Below are 12,719 nucleotides of genomic sequence, written 5' to 3' on the forward strand. Positions count from 1 at the left end.
TATGCATGTATTAATTAACTGCCCATAAAACCTCGAGCGTTTCTTTGGAATCAGTGGCTGGGGTTTTGGGTAAGGCCGGTTATTAATTCTGAGGAAATGCCCTGAATTTTGAATTACCAAAACAGGACTGTGGATTTTGTGCATGTGTGTTGTCACCTCAATGCATTCAGCCCAATTGCAAACTGATCACATGTGTAAACTTCAGGTTTTGCAACATTCAGTTGAATTTAGAAGGTTCTGGGTCCATATTTCGCAATGTCTCCCCCTCAAGAAGCACCTCATGTCTCTTGTGTAGGTCTCTTTGTGCAGGTCATTAGAAAAAACAGGTTTGGTTTTCAACCAAGACACCAATAATTTTGCAACTGAGGCAGTTACCAAGTGCCATCGTGTAGTCTGTGGCAACCAAAGCACCTTAACACATGTAATTCTTTAGAATGAGAATTTTTTTCTAAAATGTGAGAATTTTCCTCTTAAATTTTTCCTTAGGTTGCAGAGTATTTCGTTTTAGCTTCTATAACATCTCCTGCCTGCTTGCTTTTCCTTGTACTCATGAGGAAAAAAAAAAAGTTCTTCCCAGTGTGGTTACACAGATCACTTCAAAATGAAATGTCACTTATTTAATTCTCCATATAACACTGAGGAACTTTTTGGTGTTAAAGGAGGAAGGAATACCATAACCCAGTGTCATGGTTTAACTCCAGCCGGCAGCAAAGCACCACGCAGCTCACTCCTCCCCGCTCCCAGTGGGATGGGGAGGAGAATTGAAAAAAATAAAACTCATGAGTTGAGATAAGACCAGCTTAATAACTAATATATGCTATAAATGTAGAATAAAATGTAACAATAGTAATTATAAAATATAATAATAATTGTAGTGAAAAGTAATATAAGAAAAAGAGAGAAATAAAGCCCAAGAAAAGACAAGGGATGCACAGTGCAATTGCTCACCGCCCGCTGACCGATGCCCGAGCAGCCATCGGCCCCTCCCGGCCCGCTCCCCCCAGTTTAATATCCCTGTGGCGAGTTGGGCTCCGCTCTCCTGGCCGGGCTCCCTCCCAGCTTCTTGTGCACCCCCTCGCTGGCAGAGCACGGGGAACTGAGAAACCTCTAACTTAGGATAAGCGCTACTTAGCAACAGCTGAAACACCGGCGTGTTATCAGCGTTATTCCCACACTGAATCCAAAACACAGCACTGTACCGGCTACTCGGAAGAAAATGAACTCTATCCCAGCTGAAACCAGGACACCTAGCTCTCAGTGATCCCTGGGAGTTATGGAACCCACACATGGCTCTGAAAATTCACTAAAAATTCATCCTTTACAAAACATGAGAGCAGTGCTAACCTTGGGAATTAAGAGAAGAATAGCCTTCCCTTTGAAGAAAGGCCTCATCAGCAATAGAGCCGGGATGTAGAAACCTGAGCAGATTGCTTGTGTGTCATTCTTCTAATATGTTTAATATTTTATCCAGAGTAGAGATGAGTGTCATTTTTCTTGCCTGGCAACTTAATGTGTAAGTGCACAGCCAGCTCTGCTATCCCTCCAGATTGATAGAAATTATTCACGCACGTGAAAAGACTGTATGGGTCAAAACGAAATCTTGCACACATCGGTATTTCGCACAGGGGGAGAGTGCACGGGCAGGTTTGACTCAACACACACAGCTTAAGATCCTATAGTCTTGCAGATCTGGTGCGTGTGTGTGAAACTTTAACCAAAGTCAGTGAGAAATGTGTATTTCAGACCTTCAGGTGGGGCCTTGAATATGCTGAGTTGCCAGGACATCCCACAGGCGGTAAGAGGAGAGGCCTGGGGTGCCCCTCTCCTCCTCTGTGGATGCTGAGCCACCTTTCTTCCATGCCTCTTTATTCACATATCTGAAAAACAAAGAAAAACAAACAGAAGCACCACCATTGCTCCAAGCATGAGATGGGAGTAACAGGAGGAGAGAGAGAGAAGAAAAAGTGACAAAAATGAGCCCTACCTCTCTGGGAAGTTAAGATTCTCTCTGACGGTGGTGCAATAGTAACTAACCCCATTTATTTTTAAAAGACACTGCCAGTAATGTTTTCAATTCTTTCTTTAAAAAAAAAGCAGAGTTAGAAAATCTCTCAGTATTCCTTCATCCTGGCTCTCAGCCTATGTTAGTAATGAAAGATAAACCGCTGTCTATAGAGAATGAGAAAATTTTGAGTCACAGCTTTTTTGGTGCAACTTGAGGTAACCTAAGTGAAATAAAAAGAATTGTCTCAGAACATAATTCATTCCATTCTTTTTCATTTACAAGCACAACACCTTTTCCTTCCAGTTTCATTTTTAAAGGTGACCTAAATATTTGACAAGTGTTCTTATAAGTCACTCAGTTGGGGTTTCTGATACTTTATTAATGGCAAGAGACAGCCTCATCAGCATTCCTAAAGTGGAGTTGGGCTTGCATCCAGAAATTAGAAGGGTTAAGAAAGTGGGTAGCTCATCACTTTAGGAAAAAAAAAAAAAAGGCAGGGTCAAGGGGGAGTCTTAAAGAAGAAAGTCTATGTGGTAGCAGTTGTTAGGCAAAGCTATGGTAATAAGTGTTTGCTATAACATTTTGCCTTGGGAGGACAGGAGGACTGTTTGGGAGGACAGATGTCAGTGTTTCTGATATCCTGCCTGGCTTTCCTGTTTCACAGCCTAATCCCCTTAGAAATAGTTTGTGCTGTAAACTTTGCATTCAACTAGGATGTAGATGTCAAAGGTCAAAGCTCACTTTCTGCCTTCTCTCTCTATCTCTTTCTCTCACCCACACCCCTCCCCCTCAATTTTACAGGGTGATATCCATGAGGATTTTTGCAGTGTTTGCAGAAAAAGCGGGCAGTTGCTGATGTGTGACACATGTTCACGTGTTTATCACCTGGACTGCCTGGACCCTCCACTGAAAACCATTCCCAAGGGCATGTGGATCTGTCCCAAATGTCAAGACCAGGTATTGTTTGACAGACAGGCAGAGTTATATACAATGCACTATAAAGATTTTGCAGTCTTAAAGAAGATAACCGGATCATTTGGCTTACTTAGATCAAGACAGCCTGACACTGAGCAAATCTATTTGATCTGTAATAAGGCTTGTGTGAATTTGATCGAATTACCTCTGATGGAATGCGTGCAATACAAAACCAGGTGTTGCTCCCAGATTTGGGGTCTTTCTTTGTTGCCCTTGTGTTTTTACTCTTTTTCTGGGCCGAAGCACGCAAACTTTTGGGAAAGGTTCTCAATGACCCGTAGAAATTTTGCTGTTCATCTTAAGCTTGTTGTTTCTTCTAAAGTTATTAGTATATTTTTCTGGACAAATAAATAAAACATTTGCACAAGCCTACATCAATAGATAGAGCAAATATAAGCCCCTGTTTGCTCATGGAAATCAAACATCAGAGAGGTTGTCTTCAGTGATCTCTTTAATAATATCATCCAGCCATCAGTATAATAAGGGTAGGTGAACAGTTTGGTGTTTTTCCCTTTCAGATCCCCCTCTGAAAGCACACAGTTGAAGTGAACAAATTATATTTCAATATTTGGTTTATAATTGCATTGAGATTACGAGACAGAGAAGTAAACTATTGTATTCCTAACCCTTACCTGGAATGCCAGAAGTTGCAAAGGATCGCTGATAAGCGGCTGAAGCTGTTAGTGTTCTGTCTAATGTAGCATGTTGCTGGGTTGCCCACACGACCTTCGGTTGGCCAGATGATAAAATAAGAAAACAGCCTGACGTACAATACGCTGCTCAGAAGAAAGAAAATGTAAAATTGAAGTGGCTTGGTCAATAGTTAACAAGAGAGGAGGGAGTGTTACCACTTCCCTATTAACGCTCTTGCGTACTCTCACCTTGTCCCTCCTGCTCATACTGCTGTGATAGGTTCCCACAAAATTAGGGAGGGAAAATCTATGAGTAATTTCACTGTAAAGTGACCGAGTCCTCTATCTTCTGAGACGCCCCTCTGATTCATTAATTAAATGTACAATGTCTTTCCTCTCAAAATAAAGTTTGTTAGGAAGGAATATGCAGGAAGGATCTGAAAAACATAAATGATACTTACCCTTACAAGGAGGGTTTGACAGCTCTATTAAGATGATTCTGATAAGAAGGGGAGATAGGATGGTTTTGTGTTTTACTAGCCAGGAAGTGTGATGTTTGAATGTATGGTGTGGAGACTGTTCTGTGCCACGAAAACTTTTCCCCCAGAACGACTAAGATCAGCAATTTGTCTGAACCATGAAATAATGTTTATCTCTCCTGGCAAGTTTGAGTTTAGATACATTATCCTTTCATTCCTCTTTTAAGTTGTTCAGTTTCATTAGTAGACTTTATTTGTGGCTGTGGGGGGAATTTGAGAAAATGCTGACATTTGTAAGAAACAGGCCTGCTTTGTGGGAACCACAGTACAGTTGTGAATAATTCCCTCTGTTAACTCTCAGGACAGGTCTGTGAAGTTTCATGTTAACAGGGCTGAGGCTAATGATAGCCATAAAAGAAAATCCTCCGTCTTTCCCTCTTTCTCTCTTTCCTTTTTGCTTTCTTAGAGGATAGATTGTGTACCAGCTGAATCTCTAAACACTTTTCTTTCAGATGCTAAAGAAGGAAGAAGCAATCCCATGGCCAGGAACTTTAGCAATTGTTCATTCATATATTGCATATAAAGCAGGTAGGAAAATGGAGAGCAACACTTTTGTTTCACTTTTAAGAACGGAAGATGTTATTTTGGGAATGGGATAGAATGGTACTTCCTTCGTAAAAGGAAATTTAAGGGGAAGAACCTTAATCACTAGTGAAGTGAAAATGGCAGTCTAAATAATTGTTAAGCCTTCTGTGGTGCTAGTGTATGTAGGTGAAACTTTGGGGGTGATTTAGTGGACAAGTGGTTGAATTGACTTTAAACACAATTACTCTCTTTACCTGAAGCGGTTTGGACCCTGTGTCCACCGTTGTAACAGGAACATTTTAAATATTCTGATTAATATTCTGTTTTGCAGCGAAAGAAGAGGAAAAACAGAAACTACTTAAATGGAGTTCAGATTTAAAACAGGAAAGAGAACAACTAGAGCAGAAGGTCAAACAGCTCAGCAATTCTATAACGGTGAGCACCGCCCTCCCACAGAACTCTGCACCTGGGTCCTGGTGCTAGAACGCAGAGAAAACTATAGAGTGACTCCGTGTACTAGACCTGGCTTCCACTGGATTCACTGAATGTTGAGCGAGCGCTTTTTTCTTTGCTTTTTAGGGCTTTGGGGAGCAGGAGTGAAAATACAGGCAACATATACTTCTATTGAGTCACTTACGCACGATCCGTGCTGACCGTATTTGTAGACGTACAGTGATCTAGAATATCAGCAGGTGACAAACGTGACCCAGAGCATCATTGTCTGTGGGCAGCACATTAAGTCAAATTCTCCAGTGCCTCACTTAAACAAGAATGGCTGGGCCCCTGTGTGTAATAAAGGGTCTTGGCACTCTTTCCAGACCCACCTAATACAAAAGTGACTGTTTACTCATGACTACCCTTGGCGGTCAGCAGCTGGACACTGTGCGTGCCTCTGCATAATATTAATGAGACAATGTCATACTTTGAACCAGAAGCTGTAGTTTCCACCTTTGTTTATCGCAGTAATTGGAGCGCACATATTAATTTTCTCTCTCTTCTCACCTTAATATGCAAATCCGGCTCTTGAGTTGCCAGTGTAAAATTTGAGCCCCTCGCTCAGCGTAGCCCCAGTCAGCATCACGGAATGAAAAATACTGAAATCTCTTATGTGCCAGCTTCTGTAAGGCTGGATACCTAAGTACAGACTTTTCTTTTTAAATACAAATGCACTTTCTGGTCTGTCTGTCTTTACCTATTAGAACAAAAGTAAGTGTCCCGTGTTCACAGACCTTTAAATGCTGACGATACGAGTAAAATGACTGTGAGCCAACAAGTGGTGAGAGGTGCTGGTTAGCGGTTCTGGAGACTGTCAGAGCTACCATCTCCTCCTTTCTAAGAGTTTCAAATGTAGAGATAAGCAGTTTTCCACCCTTCAGACATCATTTATGGGCTTTTTTTTTAAAGTTGTCTTACCCAGACTCTTAACTGATGAGCTAGCTAGGTTACTACTGCTTCTGAGAGAAAGAAGTGGTCACAAAATAAGATTTTTCAAGTGAAGAAGGGCTTGTTTTTTCTTTTCAAGTGCCCCTTTATTTATGGAGAGGAGGAAGCGATGTTCCTGCTAAAATGTATGTGAAAGCAAAGGCTGTATCCCATTAGCGGCACGCACGCACCCTGTCAGCAGTCAGCTGCAGTAGGATGCCTGAGTTTGCAGATCTGAGCTAAAGAAATTTCAGCAATGCAATACTAATAGAAAAAAAATAATAAGAACCTACATATGCTTGGAAGTTCCCCTTCAAAAAGGAACACAAAAGGATGGAGCCGTGCTCATCTCCAGAACACCTTGGGATGAAAGGGGGCCATACCAGGTGACAGCTACATACTGGCAGTTTAATTCCTCAGCCTGGAAATAGGAGTTCTTCTGTGAACACAGCCCTGAGACTCTTTTTCTTCCAGGCTGGGCAAGTGAAATTGTAGCTGCAGTCTCTTCTGCGTGCTTACGTTTAGATCTGTGTGCCTTCTCTTACCTCCTTTCATTTACGAGCTTGGACTTATTACTGCTTTTCTGTTTCGCTGCAGAAATGCATGGAAATGAAGAATACCATCCTTGCAAAACAGAAGGAGATGCACAGCTCCTTGGAGAAGGTAAAACAGCTGATCCGCCTCATCCAAGGCATCGACCTTTCAAAACCCATAAACTCTGAGGTCAATTCAGTAGCCATCTCCAATGGCATGGACTCCACTAACAATACTAATGCTGCCACCTCCACCTTAGCCCCCTCCCCTTCCCAGAGCTGCATGGTGAACTGTAACAAGGGCGATGAGACTAAATAACACAGTGAAGTTAAGAAGGAGCCAAGGGAGGTGGCGGCGAGGAGGAAGAGCAAAATAACGAAACTCTAGAAAAGCAAAACCGGATTTCTTCTGGAAAGTGCAGAATTCTTTAGTTCTTTGGTTCCAGAGAGAGCGTGAAGATGCTTGTGCCAGGCGGCACCGGAGTTTGCCAATTGATCCTTCTTATTCTGTGTGTAATGCAAAGTTTGGATCCTGTTACATGAATAGTGCCAGCTGGGGGTTCTTTGCCAGCACCATGCCAAGTGAAATAATATATTTACTCTCTCTATATTTTACACCAGTGTGTGCCTGCAGCAGCCTCCACAGCCACTATAGGTTTCTTTTATTTTTGTTTGGGGTGAGGAGCAGGGATGAGGGAGGAGAGCAGGTTTCAAATCCTTATTTGCAGAACAGTTTGTTTAGCTAGGGGAAAACAAAAACAAGTCCAAAGAGCCTGTGGGCTTTTCCTGTTTCTAAACTCTCAGTACTATTAAACCAAAAATCCAGAAATATAAATTATCAAATCCCAGTGCCCAGAAGGGACAAGTCTATCAAATAAGCAGTATTTACTATTGTTTAGACAGGAGATGTACAAAAGGAAAGGAGATGGACTTTTCACTGAGTAACCAGCACATGCACAGGCTGAGGATCTACTGTCCCAACAGCTTTGGCTTAATCCTGTTTCTTCACATTAAACAACAGACATGCTTTGCAGAATTGGTTTGGGTCCTCACGCTCATCCAAAAAGCCTGTGTTGGGAACGGGGAAATGGAAGGGCAGAATCCAGGGTCAGCTTGGAGCAATGGGTGGAGGTGTCCCAAGAGAAAAATGTGCATCGATTACTTGAAAATGAGATTCCAACCCTTTTCTATAAACAACAAAGGTGTCCTGAACAAAGTAGCACATGACCCAGATGTGTGAACTGAACAGAGAAACGTCCTTTTCTTTCACTTCCTTTCTCTTCTTTTGGTAACAAGAACTAAATAAGGAATAGAAAAGCTGTTTTTCAGGCTGACAGTCTAATTAAAGAGGTAGATGGGACCTTGCATGGTATAGATTAGAAGTAATAGTGTCAGTGAGATACAGTGAGTCTTTGTGAGTCCTTGTGTCATCGTTTTGGGCACTGTTTTTTTATGCAAGGGCAAAATCTTTGTATCTGGGGGAAAAAAAAAAAAAAAACACAACTTTTTTAAATTAAAAAGGAAAATAAAAGATATTGAGGTCTTCCTAGTGTTACTTAAAATAAGATCAAGGTAAGAAACATTGTAAAAAAAAAAAAATACAAAAGTGCTATTTGTTTCCTAAACAAGTGATTTCTATTAAAAAGGTGTCAGAACTGGAGAAAATGCTGTGTACTTAGAATTTTTTAACACAGACTTTGCTTATTTATGATGACATTCTGCTGTGTTTGTGTTTTAAAATCCAATGGGACAGTTTCCATAGATTGTACCATACGTGCTACTGGCTAAACTCTAAAGAGAATCAAAGCCTACAGCGCTGGATCTCCCCCCACCTGGAGGATCTGCCAGGCTTGTCTCTGCTGTTACCGCATCCCCCCCGCCCCGTTCTCTCACGTGTCTGTAACCCAGAGAAGAGCAATTGGCAGCGGGCTTGTGTAAGGCTTTTATAGTTTTGTGATACGGACTGAATAGAGCTTGAGAAGGGAAGGCAAGTGAGTTGGCTGGGCCGAAATCGCCTTCTGTGACAGCCTCTCGTTTCAGAAGTTCATCCCTTACCCGCGACCTTTTCACGCTGGGTAGCGAAGCTTGCCCGGCGCTTCCTGTCGCTGCGGGGTCCGTCTCAGTTCAGGGCGGCGATTCCGGTCGCTCCGGGTCGTGTCCCTCGTTTCACTTCTGCACGTTAAACGTTTGGGCGAACCCCGTTCCCGCTGGAACTCCGGGGGAGAGCTCCCTTTGCTTCCGGCGGGAGCAGGGTTGAGCCACGACGCGCGTGAGGCGTGGCCGAGGCCCCGGCGCGGTGCCCTTGGGCGCCCGCGTCGGGTGGCGAGGCAGACCCGCTCGGCTGCTTCCAGGGGAGGATAGAAAAGCTTTGGATTTCGGGGATGGGTTTCTGAGCAAGAAGGAGCGAATGCTCCAGACGCTGCGTAACCTGAGAGAGCCTCTCTGCTGCCGCAGCCACGTGTGCTTCTGCGGGATTCTTGGAGCTGTTTGCTGCCCTCTCCTTTAGGCTGCCCTTTCCCCCTTTGTTAAGGACTTTTATTCCTTCTGTAGGAGCGCGCACTGTTTTCAGCTCTGAGCTCAGGACCGGTATCCCGAGTTCTCACATTTGTCTGTAGTTTGGGAAAGTGACTCTTACCGTGCACCTCTCGGCTGAACCTGTGATAACCTTGGCTCTGTCTTTTGATGTTTTGAGTTCTGTTCTGGAACTAGCGGAGCTGGAGGGGCGAGTTAGCACATGGGGCAGGGAGACAGCTGGCCAGGCGACGTCAAAACCGATCAAACTAAAAATGTCCTTGCATCAACCCAGGCACCAGTGCGGGTCGTTACCGTGGGGCAGCACTGGGCCAGCAACCCGTAACATATAAACAAAGGATCGTGTGTTTCAAAGGATGAAGAGAAAAACCAAACTGAACGTAAGCTCCTTCCTTCAGAAGACGAGCCAGCAGCTAATGGCCAGGTACTCAGAGAAGCTGCCTTTTTGGCCAGGTTGTTCTCTAGCTGGCCACTTGGGTAATTCTTAACGTCATTTTCTGAAGCATCGAGTACACTCCTGGTAAGAGACAGTCTGTAGGGGTAGGGGCGCTGAGTCTTCCCGGTTCTCGTGTTCTTGTTTCTGGTGTTGCCTTCTGACCTCTCTGGGAAGCGCTGCACTGTGTGGGGGTAGCAAGCCATGCCTGAAGACTTGATAGTCCTTCTGTTTTCTTTGCCAACTCAGGAGGGGATGGAAGTGAAATTCCCCGGTAGCCGTATTTAAATTTGAGTGCAGGTAACCAGCCAGGGGCTGTGAAAACAGCTGTTACTGCTTTTCTGAGGCACCTGCTTGTCTCCAGAATCCGAGCAGATAAGTACAGACTTTTATGTCCCTTTTGTTGTGTTCCGGACTGTAAAAGGATGCTTTTAGTTAATCAGTACCTGACAGAGAAATGATCTTAACTTGGACTTCTCGTTGCTGGTGGGTAGTTTTCTCTCTCCAGTTGATCCTGTTTGGATGCTTTCCCTCCTGGCTCTGCAGCAGCATCAGTCAGTAGGCAAGGAGCGTTCCCAGGGCTGCACTGACACAGGCAACGATGCTGCTACACAGACACAAGTAAATTGGGGTTATCTCTGCCCAATTAGCAACAACAGGGTGGAAGGGGAATTGGCATGTGCCAAATACAGAGGAAATTTTTTTTTTTTTCCTAGCAGCTCTGGGAGGTTTCAGTCAAAGGAGAAATTTAAACTCTTGGACAGATTAAAGCTCAAGCTTGTCTTGTGGGTTTGGATTGGTTTGGGTTTTTTTCTCATGTAATATCTGAGATAGAGTGAGTCTGTACTAAAACTTCTGCTCTTTGGGAAGCTGTCACATAATGACTGGCGTTTTGTATTTCCAAGCCACCATCAAGATATTAACTAATTCTTATGTCATTGCTTGTCATTGGTGGGACATGAGTGGCTTTTAAATCTCTGTTATGAAGGAGGAGATGAAACCACAGAGGGAGCTCGTACCAGAGACAGTCCTGGCTCTCAGCCCAGCGCTAAGGGCTTTAAGAAGTCACCCTGCTTCTTTCCTCAGAAATAGAGTCAGCTTTGCAGCAGTCGTGGGTTTTACCCCTCCTCCTTGCAATCTGTTCTTTAAACAGCTGGAAAGGTGTGTTGTGGTCAGAGTGGGAAGGTGAGTGTGTGACCTGGCTAGAAGAATTACTGTTATTATCTTCATTTAGAGCCGGCAGTGGTTTTGGTGCTGTACGAAATGCAGAAAAGGCGATGCTTTTAGGGGTGGTTGGCAGGTAGGGTGAGCAGTATGGATGATTCTTCAAGGACCTCGCTAGCCAGGAGTTACTGTGTTGGTGGGGTGAATTAATGGTCTGCGTGAGCAAAACGAGGACTTTGTTCTTGGTTGCGAGCGAGTTTCTGTCAGCGGGGATATGAATCAAAGCTGCTAATTTAAAGAGGTGATAATTTTACGGGCAGATCTGTTGGTTTTGTTGTTGGTAGGAAGAACAATATTGTATTTTGTCTTTCCTAGCTGACCAGGCTTAAGAAAGCAAATCTGTATTCCAGCTGTCTAGAAACGTGAACCCAAATTCTGACCTCCTTGGCTTCAGATCATCTTCTTCCCTGTACTGTTGCAGAAACAGCCCTGAAAAGCAGCAGGATCGGCATCCAGGAGGACCCAGGGTGAAATCTCCCTCTTAGCCCCACCAAGCTGTGGCAGCCCACAGTACGGGGAGTAAACTCTGAAATTCCCTTCCCATGTGGACACAGTAGAAACTATTTGTGAATTTGCAGTGCACGTGTTTCTCTCTCTTTTTCCACACACCACACCACCCCCCCCTCCCCCCCAGCTGGGTTGCACCATGCCCTCTTTGCTTCTGAAGCACTAATGATGCATACATGTTTTTTTAATGAAACATGTTTTTGAAATACCGTATTCAGATGTCAAACCAAAATTCACTCTTTTACTGAGGGCCTCTCTCAGTATGCTGCTCAGATCACCGCTAATACACCGATATGACACTTCCTTGTGGACCGTGCCCCTTTGGGCAGAATCCGTTGTGTCTTTTCAGAACTGTTTTGACCCTTCTTCACCTCTGTCTGTACTCCCTTGGGATTCTGAAGATCCAGGGCAAGTTCAGCCTTGCTGGGTTACTGCAGAGAGTTGTTCTGACAAGTGTATGTAGAAGAAGAGTCAGGAACCTGGAGAAAAAGGAAGATGTTTTGTCGTGCAGCTAATTCATTTGGCTCTTAGGCTTGCCTGGCCAACAAACTACCTCAGCAAAGGCCATTCCCAAGCACTACGTGGAAGCTGTAGTTTCTGGCATTCAGAAGGTCTCCCGAGAACCCTTCCAACAGCCGCTAGGTCCTGGTCCCTGAGGGCACGCGAGTGAGCCTCGCGGTGACACACTGTTGGACCCTGGTTTTCCGTGGTCAGACCTGGACCAGGGAACATCCGAAAAATCAGGTGGGATCAGGAAAACACAAGAGCTGCAGACATCTTGTCTCCAGGTTATTGCTGTCTTACTCAGATCCTTCTTTAAGCCTCAGTCCTGTTTGTAACACCTACAGAATGGAATGTAATACTTGAAAAATATGACTCTCTTTATTCTTTACCTTTAGCTCCCATTTCCCCCATGTTTATCTTTTATCTGGGACAAGAACTTTCTGCATCATTGTGTCTTGTATAGGCTGAGCACATAGTTGAAACTTGCCAATAAAGAAAATTATTTATACCATGCACTGGTAAGCTTGGTAATTATAGACCCATGAAAAGACAGACACCTCTCCTGGAGGCCGATTTAAGATGTGGGCTTGTTTCAGAAAACCAAGACCTTACCTGTGTGAGGGTCTGCCTCCGTCCCCTGTCAGTATTGCTAGACTCCCCGAGTAGTGAACGGAAAAGGGGCTTGCTGAGAGCATCGGTGCTGTGAAGATCTCTGTGCTGTGCAAGTCCCTGGAGCGTTCGGCCTGAGAACGGCCCGGCTGGGGCCCCTCGTCTCCCCGGGCCAGCACTGGGTGCTGCAGGGACAGAGGAAAGGACAGAAACCTCTTCTGAGAAGCAAGGGCTGTGAGAAGGGGTACAGGGCTGGAGGCGCAGGGGAGAGGAAGAGAG

The 12,719-nt window shown here is 44.3% G+C and overlaps 1 protein-coding gene across 11 annotated transcripts in view; it reads left to right on the forward strand.

The window, feature by feature from the left end:
• The window catches only part of PHF21A (PHD finger protein 21A), a 136,003-nt gene extending 127,707 nt beyond the window's left edge, over positions 1-8,296 (forward strand). For all 11 annotated transcript variants that reach the window (XM_042790653.1, XM_042790660.1, XM_042790652.1 and 8 more), the window contains 4 exons: positions 2,807-2,962; positions 4,604-4,679; positions 5,008-5,111; positions 6,696-8,296. In XM_042790653.1, coding sequence (XP_042646587.1) covers positions 2,807-2,962; positions 4,604-4,679; positions 5,008-5,111; positions 6,696-6,950 — 591 coding nt within the window. In that variant the 3' untranslated portion in view covers positions 6,951-8,296. The remainder of the gene's footprint in view (positions 1-2,806; positions 2,963-4,603; positions 4,680-5,007; positions 5,112-6,695) is intronic.
• Positions 8,297-12,719: the final 4,423 nt, after the last annotated feature.

The sequence above is a fragment of the Tyto alba genome, unplaced genomic scaffold, assembly GCF_018691265.1.
Source record: "Tyto alba isolate M040663 unplaced genomic scaffold, T.alba_DEE_v4.0 Super-Scaffold_18, whole genome shotgun sequence".
NCBI lineage: Eukaryota > Metazoa > Chordata > Aves > Strigiformes > Tytonidae > Tyto > Tyto alba.